General features: G+C 34.0%; 1 protein-coding gene across 1 annotated transcript; it reads left to right on the top strand.

Annotated features, from left to right (window-relative positions):
- Positions 1 to 676: 676 nt before the first annotated feature.
- On the top strand, positions 677 to 2,680 carry LOC104604659 (NAC domain-containing protein 43-like). The gene is made up of 3 exons (XM_010269098.3): positions 677 to 1,055; positions 1,177 to 1,457; positions 1,588 to 2,680. Exons 1-3 carry the CDS (start codon positions 866 to 868, stop codon positions 2,332 to 2,334), a joined length of 1,218 nt encoding a protein of 405 aa, XP_010267400.1. The 5' UTR covers positions 677 to 865; the 3' UTR covers positions 2,335 to 2,680.
- Positions 2,681 to 11,375: the final 8,695 nt, after the last annotated feature.

Genomic DNA, 11,375 nt, shown 5'->3' with positions numbered 1-11,375 from the left:
ATATTAGTTGCAAAGGAAGCGAATGGGGTGGAGAGGATAGTGGTCGGGAGAGGAAAAGGGATAGAGAGAGAGAGAGAGAGGAGGGTGTTAATCACTGCTGTTGAGAGTTGCAACAGCGGTGGCAAGAAGACAAGGGAGAGAGACCATACATTGCCATCCCCACGGGGCCATGAAAGGACAACGCTCTCTCCCGGCCCTTTTCCTCTTGTCGTGGTAGTTGCCCAAGTAACACGAGTTATGGGTTTATTCTCTCTCTCTCGGCTAGAGATTCTTTTTGATAATAGTAGCTTGAGAGGTGCTTTTCTCAAATAATTTAAGGTCGAGGGTCGTAGTTGATGAGATGGAAGCACCCCCGCCCCCCCGATTAACCCGCTCTTCTATCAAACCCTTTCTAGGACCCACCATTCTTATTTTTCTCGGTCTATGTATATAGGGTGGGTGGGTGGCCTTTCTCAATGCCTAGCAAATAGCAAATAGCAAACTAAACCCATTTATTAAAGTACTACAATGACTATTCACGCGCCAAAGTTTTTTCTTTTATATATATTTTAATTTACTACTATTTTTTTCTTCTTAATTAATGACAAGGAATTTCTTTCCTCCAGAGCGTTCATGTCTCGCAATAAGTCTCCCATAGATATATATAAATAATGCACCTTCTTCCTATTTGGCCACACCCACCTCGATTCATTTCTCTTTATTGTTCTTGTTTCTGAATCTCTTCCAACTTTTCTTCTACCTAATTTAATGTTCAGCTTCAGCACATAATTAAGCCCAACTCTCTTCTCTCTACACCTTGTTGTTCCCCTTCATCAGTCTAATTTAAAACTGTGTCTTTAAGATTCAAGATCTGCATGCGCAGTGAATGTCCGAACCAGAAGACATGAGTCTATCGGTAAATGGACAGTCCCAGGTTCCCCCAGGTTTCCGATTTCATCCAACAGAAGAAGAACTCTTGCACTACTACTTAAGGAAGAAAGTAGCCTATGAGAAGATCGACTTGGACGTAATTCGGGATGTGGATCTGAATAAACTCGAGCCATGGGATATACAAGGTTGTGTTTCTCTCCATAACTATCTTCCTTGTTGTTGTTTTTTTTTTTTTTTTTCTTTATTGTTATTGTCTTCACGACGACTTTGCTTTTGGTGGTGGTGGCCTGGCTGGGGCTCCAACAGAAAAATGCAAAATAGGATCCACCCCTCAAAATGATTGGTACTTCTTCAGCCACAAAGACAAGAAGTACCCGACAGGAACGCGAACCAACCGTGCAACGGCTGCCGGCTTCTGGAAGGCCACCGGCCGTGACAAAGTTATCTATAGCAGCTTTAAGCAAATCGGCATGAGGAAGACACTAGTGTTCTATAAAGGTCGAGCCCCACATGGACAGATATCTGATTGGATCATGTATGAGTACAGACTTGATGATCGCACCGCTACTACTGATACAAACGTAAACGTGAGCCTGTCTCTTTCTCTCTCTCTCTCTCACACACACACACACCGAGTTATTAGTTATATATGTATAATGCTTTCAATTCCTTGTATTAATAATCCCGGTCGTTTGACAATACCACTGCATAATCCAGGAGGAGGGGTGGGTGGTTTGCCGTATTTTCAGGAAGAAAAACCATCACAAATCTATAGAAGCCAAGAGATCGTCGTCTGTTGTTACTGTAGACGCGAATACACATACAGTTAATACGAGTAGAGACGTGGCTCTGGATCAGATTCTTCAGTACATGGGAAGGAATTGCAAGCAAGAAAATGAAACAGGCAACACCACAACCAGCACTGACAGAAACAACACTAGATTTCCCAGGCCGACCGAAATAGCAATCAACAATGATCTCCAGGAAAGAATCTCGCAACTCCCAGCACTTGAGAGCCCAACTCTACTGTCACTTAGAAAAGATAGCATAAGGCTAGATGATATTCAGAGTTGTAGCAGCCAAGTTTGTTACCAACCCATTCAAGACCTGCATCAAGTGTTCACAGACGACTCTGAAACATCTGCAACCGACCAAGTCTGCGGCAATACAAACCCGATTTACCATGCTGAATCAGGGCTGAGTGACTGGACCACCCTGGATCGTCTGCTCGCACACCATTACCACCTCATTGGTCAGGCAGAAACGTGCAAACATTTGCCTTTCTTCACAAAAGATTCCAGCATGGCTTTTGGTTCAGACCCTCTTCACCTTCAACTACGTGACTCAAACACATCTTCATCATATCACAATTCCCAGGACTCTAGCAGCGAGAATGATCCTTGGAGCATAACTCGGTCATGTTATCTGTCGACAGACCCACCGCACCACGTGTCGAATGCTTAAAGTACGATATGCCAAGTCAATGTCAAATAGGCGTGCGTGTGTTTTTCACACAAATATACATATAAAACGGTAATTTTCCAGTATCGAGTCAAGGCATGACGTGCCCAGCCCTGTACTGCGCCTTTTTAATAATCAACATTGAAAGTTTTGAGGGTTTTTTCTTGCCACGTGGCAATGGTGGGCATTGTATTTGACTATTTGTCGCACCACATTAGTACCGGTTGCCAAATACTCCAAAAAGATGCAACAGATGGCAAGTTACACGATGCTGCACAGTCAAGTCTATTTTGCAAGTCTAATGTATAAGGTACCGTTTGGCAAGTCTTTTTAGTTTAAAGATTTTAAGTGCAAAAATACAGAAATCTTCGTTTAAAGCTTTTAGAGTTTTGGTCATTTTTAGTTTCCATGAGTATTGGTAAACACGAAAAGACTTTCCAAACACCTCCTAAATATGCAAAAGCTGTAACCAATTTTCTCCATTTTTTCCTATATCTTGTAGCTTAGATCTTTTCTAGCCCCAACATTTGATTTATCCCATTGCTATTATTTTGGTTTTCATTTGTGTTCATTTTTAAGGAAACAAGAAATTATTTTTGGAAATGCAATGTAATTAGCATCAGAAAGTCATTTAGGATTTCCAAATATTGGAAGGTTTATTTATGTACTAGAAGGAGAGAGAACCCTACTTAATATTGTAGAATGTTTGTCAACTTATTCAAGTTTGAATCCAACATCTAATTAAAGTGCACAAATGATTCAAATGTCAGATCAATTTCTAATATTAACGTCTAATAATCTCTTCAAAGGTTGGTTCTTAATGATTAAAATGCCTTCTTATTAATGCCTGGTTCCTGTGAAAGGAAAAATTCTGCACACAGTCACACAATGGGTATATCTCTAGTACATGCATATATGTTAAACTGATAGTGAGGTGTTATTCTCTAGCTGGATGCCTATGTTTTCAGAATGTGTGTAAAATTTCTTCTTGCAGGAGATCTCACTGCAAATACTGTATAGGCAGAGGCTTTCTCAAGGGCAAAATGATAGTTTTATTTCAAATATCAGGTCTCTAAAAAAGGAATTTGTGCTTTTTAGATAGCAGGTTTTTTTTTTTTTTTTAATACATGATGGAGTTTACAAATGCAACAAAATGGACCACCAATAGCATCTGTCATAATAATGTAATCTAAATCCTTTGAATTCGTTCGATCCACATTTATATATTTGTGGTGACCTTCATTTGCTATATTGAGATCCGCTTCCTCTCTAATATTTAACCTGAAGATAGCCTAATTCTTTTGCTGGTTTAGATATCAGATTTTAATTTTACCAAACACCACCTAAATCAGCACCCACTTGACATGTCTGATCATAAATTGTATTATAATCCGATCTAGCACTATTACCACATACACACACATCCATATAAAATTGAGATGAAAATATTATTATCAATAAAGTGGATATATTTTAGATAACTTTATCGAACAACGCATAAGATCAAAGATATTTCTTTTCTTTTTCTCTTTTTTTGAAAAAAAAGCCAAAGACATTTGTGTTTCGCTGATCAATAATCATCCAGAAATGTAAATTTTTTAAGTTTATTCTATTAATTAATAATTTAATATGACAGTAAATGGATCGAATCAAACTTTGATTAGGATATATTTGAATTCGATTCAATAAAATTCGACATGTTCTAATTCAATTCTTTTATATATTAAGATATCCGATTTTAATTCATTTATACAACCAAAATACATTAGCAACCGAAAAAAAATCTCAATTTCCACTTTAATTCTAAAGAATTTTAATACTAAAATATAATCATTTGCATATAGCGAACCTATAATCAGATTGGATTGAATCAAACATTATTCAAATTCGAACCAATTAAAAAATGAATCATATGATCGGAATTGGTTAAAACTATCTGAATAACCGAATCTGAACGATCCATTAAAAAAAAAAAAACACTTTTAACCCACTGGCTGGCTTTGCAATAAATCAGATGAAGACATTGTGCGGAAGCTAGAAGATATTGAAACTTTAATTGATGGAGTGTGTAGTGCACTTTCTTTTCGGTATCATATTTTTCTCGCATCATAGATTTCTCCTTGACAATAAATAAGGGTGTTCACTATATGGTCTAGACTGCCAAACCACACCAAATCAAACTGAAATTAGTGGTTTGGTATGGCCTGAACTTAAAATAGTTTGATATGCTCTAAGAATTTTTCAGACCGTAATTTTTTATTTGTTATGGTTTTTAAAATTTTGTAAACCACCCAATCATAAACTGAATTATTAATATATATATATATATATATGGGTCTGACTATGATATGGAAAACCATATCATATCTAAAACCTGTACTGCTGCCACATATACAGCAGTTACCGGTAATTGGTTTTTTATATGTTAATTAAAATTTAAAAGAGTCTTTAACTTATCCATTAACCGAATACTCCTCTACATTCTTATCTTCTTCCAGTAATTCAAGATATAGATCGTGGGAATCAGATTCAGGACACATTAAACAATTTGTTATAGAGTTCCAGACATGAGAGAACCTTCTCCTGTTCTATTTCATAACAAAACTAGCGTAGTTAAGACAACTAATAAGGTGATGCAAATGCATAGATGCTTGAAGGACCCATTATTAGTTCCCATCTTTTGTTATCTCCTTCCCAACAACATCTAGATCTAAAATACAAGAATTTAGACCTAGACTAGAATCTAGTAATGATCATGCTCTTGCAAATAATACAGATGTATTTCTCCTGTATCCTCCTAGAGCACTTGTCTGACAAACAAGAGCCTAGCAAGAAAAATGAAAAAAAATTTCAAAACCAGTTCTTTGAATCATTGAACTACCAGGGAGGAAAGAGAGAGAGAGAGAGAGTGAGTGAGAGAGAGAATCAGTAACACTGCAGAACATGATACCCAGTCAAATGGATATTTGCAACATGCATTTTTCTCCCCTATCCAGGTCCCTTTTCAGACACAATGCATTCAAATCATGACGTTTTAGGAGAACCAGGCATCAGGATCTTTCTCCCAACCAAACGAATGTTATTCTATCAGAAAAATCCCATTAATCAGCAAACTTAGACTTGCAATGCAACCACTGAAGATAAAGAGATCCCATATGCTTGGAACTTGAAATGAAGACCCAAATCACGCAAGAATGAAAGAATGATTAACATATATAAATTGGTAAAGAAATAAAACCAAACAGGACAAAATCATCAAGTAAAAGATGTGCAAGAGCAAAATTAAGAAAAGAAAGGAAGAGAGACAATTCTTACCATCATATTTGACAAGGTGAGAGAGCAAGAGGATGAGGATCACTTGAAGAAGTACAAGGGTGACGAGGTGACACCGAAGAAAAACCATTGTTGTCAGCGATGATTCAACAGGGGTGGTGAGCTGAAGATATCAGGGAGAATGACGGTTAGTACTTTTCCGTAAGTTAACGTCTTTCTTAAAATGAATTTCTTTTTTCAAATGTGATTTTAATTGTTGTTTTTGAAACCGATTACTTGTGATAACCCATATTCATGAAAACAGAAAGTCGAAAGTTGATTGGGCCATCTCATCCAATATGATACGGAAAAGTTACTTTTTCCATCCGATATGAATATATATATATATATATATATATATATATATATATATATATATTCATACAGTATTATTGTTTGTTTCTACTTTAACTTGTTACTTAATGCCTGAGAAATTATTTAAGTTTGAAAAAGTGTAGATTCAATGTATATAACAGTAATAGATGACACTTGTTAACATAGATTCGATTGGGTTTAAATTGTGCAGTTCCATGAAGCATGAATAATTAAGGAGAATAGAAATCAATGGAGTATGGTTGTTGGCTTGACTACTTGCCTATTGGGTTCTTTAAGCTGAATGTAGATGGTGGTAAGGGTGAGCATTCAGTTAAAAATCAAACCGAATAAATTAAAATTTAAAAAAAAAAAATTTCATTAATATATAAAATATAATATATTATAATGTATAATATATATTATATATGAAACTGAATTTCATTATAATATATTGCTATATAAACATATAGTATATTATATTATATAAAATTCAATTTTTCCAGTTAATCAAATTTCTAATTCTTACAACTGAAATCAAACTTTTTGGTTTAGTTTTTCAATTTTTGGCCTAGTTTTTTTATTCTAACCGAATAATATTCACCCTGAATGGTGGGACTCGTGGGAACCCTAGAATTACTGGAGGGGGTAGTGTGATTCGTGATGGAAATGGAGACTTTGCCTGTGTCCAGGCTAGCATTCGGTACCTTAGAATTTAGTTTTTTATTTTTCTTAATCCTCAGAACTTTTGTGTTTATTATGATTATGAGGTAAGGATTAATATGTACAGCTTTTCTAGTGTGGTAAGGTTTTTATGTCCCTCACTTAGGTTATTCATTTTTTTTTTATATTTAATATATTAAAGCTCGCCAACTTTTCACTAGGAATATTCTGGGATCAAGATAGGTATTTATGTTACTTGAGTTTTCTAATTGGGTTAAACTAAATAGAATAGTCCAAATCATATTATAAACCAGAAAACAGTTTAATCTAATTTAATTTGTATACTAAAATTGTTCAATTTATATGAGAATTTTTCAAACTATAATTTATTAATTTCATCTAATACCTTTTGCAAATAGAAACAAATGATCCGAACCTCATAAACACTACTAACAGGAGAGACTAGAGAGGTGGATACCCCCAATTCTTTTGGGAGGCCCGAGTTACATCAGACCAGACAAGAAAAATGTTGGTTACCATGCTCTTAATTTGTTGGTGATGCGACATGCCAATGGACAAAAGAAAAATGTTGCATCAATTTATCAATATACCCTCTAGTTTATATATGTATATACTAATAACTTGTGGGACCAAGAGCAGATGCTGTGTTACATAGTTCATGAGAAAAAGGATGTGATAAAAGGATTATAGGAACCCGTTCAAGATCTTAGGTGCTTATCTACATTGCTGGATGCCATATAAAAAAGGTGCCATCCGTTTCATATTGGCCATGTGAAGTGAAAAAGACCTTAATAAAAAAGGCCCCGTTTGGTGTATCATTCTGCATAGTCTTTCGGTTGTTTATAAGTTGGGCAGATTGACTGTCGTTTTTTTTTCATTTGGTTCATAATAGATTTAAACAGAAAAAGTCGGTGCATGGAAGAGATGAGAGAAATTCATTTTGGGTCGATTTCAAAAAACTTCAAATGGAGCTTTTTGCATGTTTCTCGCTTTATTCTCATGTGAAAAAATATACATGCGATAATTAAATTAGCTTCAAGCTGTTCAAATCTTCATGCATGAAGATCTTCCCAAAAATACTTATCAAACGGCCCCAAAAGTCTATTATTTAAGATTTTCTTCACTTTTTTTTTGACTTTTATCTTAAATTAATCAGTTAAATTTGACTTTTCAATACCTTAAAGACAAGCCAGAGATATAAATTCATAGGGAGATATTCTCAATGTAACTGGATGCATATGCTTTCAAAGTACTAACATAGATTTTTCTTACAGGATATATATATATATTATATCCCGTCTACCTAATCACTCCCTTCTCAAACATTAACCATTAGGAAAAACAGCAGCATTTATGTATGAGATTACAACAACTATGTCACTCTGTTAACTCTATCCTTTTAATTAATCAAAATAATGAAAATAGGCTCACCAATTATGAGTAAATTGAGCGGCCGGTAATGGTATGTTGAGGGACGAATGAATATGAAATAGAGGATAAAATAAGAGAGAGATAAATTAGTGCTGTTTTGTCGTATAAAAAAAAAATTAATAAACAGGTTAGGGTGGTCAGTAAAGGTTAGCTTTTATTTATTAAAAATAATAATGATGCTTGGTGCATGTGGACCCTTTCTGTTATGATAATTAACGTTGACTTGATGGGAAGTATATAAATAATGTCAGAAAATTTTCTGACTTGGGATCTCTAAATATATATAAAAAAAAAGATGATAATTTTAAAAGAATATGTCACGCTTTCAAATTAAAGAAAACAAAGAAAAAAAAAATGAGAAATAATGTCAGATAAAAGTGAAAGGTAGCTTTAGAAAAAGACCCTTTTCTCTTTCCTCTGTGCTTACTGAAATTTCCATTCAATTTGGGCTAATGCGCTATTAAGTTGCTTTGTTTTCAATTTAGTTCAGTGTGGTTACTATTGAGCTAGTTAAACATAAGTTCTCTTTTTCTTTGAATCCATATGCAGAAATCTCTACAATTTTATTAAACCAAACCATCTTCTAACGGAATGTGAACAGTGGACACCGGAGATGGGAGACAGGTAATCAATAATAACAGACATAATCGGTGTTTTTAATAGTCATTGATCTAGATGGTCAGATTGTTTGGCCTAGGAACCATTCAAGCAATCAGCTTCATTTTACTCTTAATTTGATTCTTGGTTAAAATCTGTTGATTTAATCAGCAACCTAATTGACTCGAGTGATCAAATCATCAATCCAATTGATTCATGCAATGGTTATTGACTGTTTTTTATTTTATTTATTTATTTATTTTTTAAATTAAAATAGACCATCTATTTGAACTAAACGGTCGAACTATCAATCAAAATTTGAATTTGATGACAAGAACGATTTTCATTTGAGTCAATTTTTAAAACATTATAAACAACGATGCATTAAAGTTAGAGTGGGTATACAACTTTCCAACCTGCCACAGTGCACAAATTTCATTCATCACCAACCAGTACCTTCCACAAGACTTAATTAACCATTATAGTGATAATAAATTTATTTAAAATACCTTTCGGCACCAAAGAAATAGCCTTAAAAAAGTGGGGATTCCTTTTGTCTTTCAGTCATTCACCCGAATGCGACTGGTCATCCATCATCTAGCTACAAAATCTGTCAAACAATAATAACAAGTCCATTAAAATCTGCCATCAGGATGAGTAAAAGTGTCAATTCTTCTTAGGCACAGTTTGGAAAGAATATGAATACAAATATGTACATTATAAATACATATAAATTTCGATACACTTCTTTTGTGTATTGATAGAGGTGTTCTATCAGAACTTACAAACAGATGAAAACATTTTTTTTTAGATTTTTTTTCGAAATTTAATTTTTGGTGAATTAAAAACATATTTTTTTATTAAAAAAAAAAGTAGGGTCCCCAAAAACCTAGAAAAAAATATATTAAAGCCCAAAAGATACGATATAATACATTCAATATAAGCCGTATCATATCAAAATTTTAAACCTTACATAAAAAATATAGAGTTTTGCATGTATTTGTACAAAAGGGGTTGGAGGTTTATAAATCTAAACGGGTGGTCTCAGTTTGCCACGTCTCCGTCCAAAACTTCTGGCCCCCATCAATTCCAACATATGATGTTCCAAATATACATATAACAATATCTTCAGTTGTGCCTGAGCGTCGATATATATGAAATTTAGGCTCATTAGGCTGTGTTTGTTTTGAGTATTAATATTTATTGATGTAAAAGTATATTGATGGACCGAGCGAAATGGATTGATTATCAATATAAATAATACATTGTTTTTATTTATTTTATTTTCACATCAATTATTGATGTAAAGTTAATAAAATTTACATCAAAAGCAAACGCAACCTTAAGAATAGTACTACGAAGCCAAGATAACCAGTAACCACCCGCAATAAATCTTGCAACATGCATGGTGAAGATGAACTGAAAAGCTGAAATATTTACATGTCTCAAAATTAAATGGGGTATCGGGTTTGTTCTTTTGTCGGCAAAGCCCAATGGAGAGAAGAGGTTGTTATCGGTCGGTTGGTTAAACAAGACTTCTTAGGAGAAAGGAGGTTAGCTTGGCTGAGACAGGACGTAAACACACAGTATGGCGTGGTGTAATTAATCTGTAATGTGGTTGGTCAGGATTGGGGAAAATCCAAATGGCTGCAGGCTCATTGCAGTTTTATTAATGTATATTTTCCAAGAAAAATTATATATGGCTGTTAATTGGGCAAGCAATTATGGTTGGTAATTAAGTGTGGGTCCCCAACTGGTTACATTTTCTTTTGTGCATCATGGATGCGTTACGCAGTCTGTTTCTGACAATTAAAACTGTTAGAAAATCAAAATCAAAGACAATGGAATCAAACTCAAAGGAAAAGACACATGTGACGTGATAAAAGCAACGATTGAGGTTTTCTTTTCTTTTCATGCTTTGCTTGACGTTTCTGCCAAACCATTCTATACATGACCCATGTAACATGGGCATCTTGTGTTTCTCACGGATCACAACAAGACATCAAGACGGTTTTACACTTTCAAAGAAAAAGCGAAAAAGCAGGAATGTAATGCTATTTAAAATAATTAATCTTTATTTTAGTAATTTGTTATAAAAATAGTTTTGTAATTTGGATTAGTTATATTAATAATTAACTTTTTAACATAATAAATTACTGCTATTTACTTAATAAAATAATTATTTTTTAGTGTTCTATTTTATTTATTTTAATTTATTAATGATTAAATGCTATAATTTTTTGTAAATATTAGTAAATATATAAAAATAAGTTGTAGTCATAATTAAATTAATCTAAGCCCAAATTTGAGGTTTAAGGCTTCGGTTCGACTTGGGTTGATCTTCAACCTAACCAAACCCACCCAAGTTACACCCCTAAGAGCAATGTAGTATTGTAGCATTTGTAATTGGATTGAACCAAATCAAGTACAACAGGTGCATGCATTATTTTAGGATTTTTAACTATTTTTACCTAAGAATTATTAATATTGAAGTTGAACGAGCTATAGGGATGGGTTACCCCCATTGTATTTCCCAATAAACTAGAAAAATAAAAGATCTTGGGCAAGATTTTTATAATGTATTAACTGTTTTAAAGGCTTCCTGGCCCAGCCCAGTTGACACTCCAAGTGTAATAATATTTGTCTGAGCCTATGACAAATAACAAGGTAGCAACGCATACTTGCCCATTTTAATTATAAAACTAAAT

Source organism: Nelumbo nucifera, chromosome 1, assembly GCF_055504915.1.
Source record: "Nelumbo nucifera cultivar China Antique chromosome 1, China Antique-T2T, whole genome shotgun sequence".
Lineage (NCBI taxonomy): Eukaryota > Viridiplantae > Streptophyta > Magnoliopsida > Proteales > Nelumbonaceae > Nelumbo > Nelumbo nucifera.
This window is presented reverse-complemented; position numbering and strand designations above follow the sequence as displayed.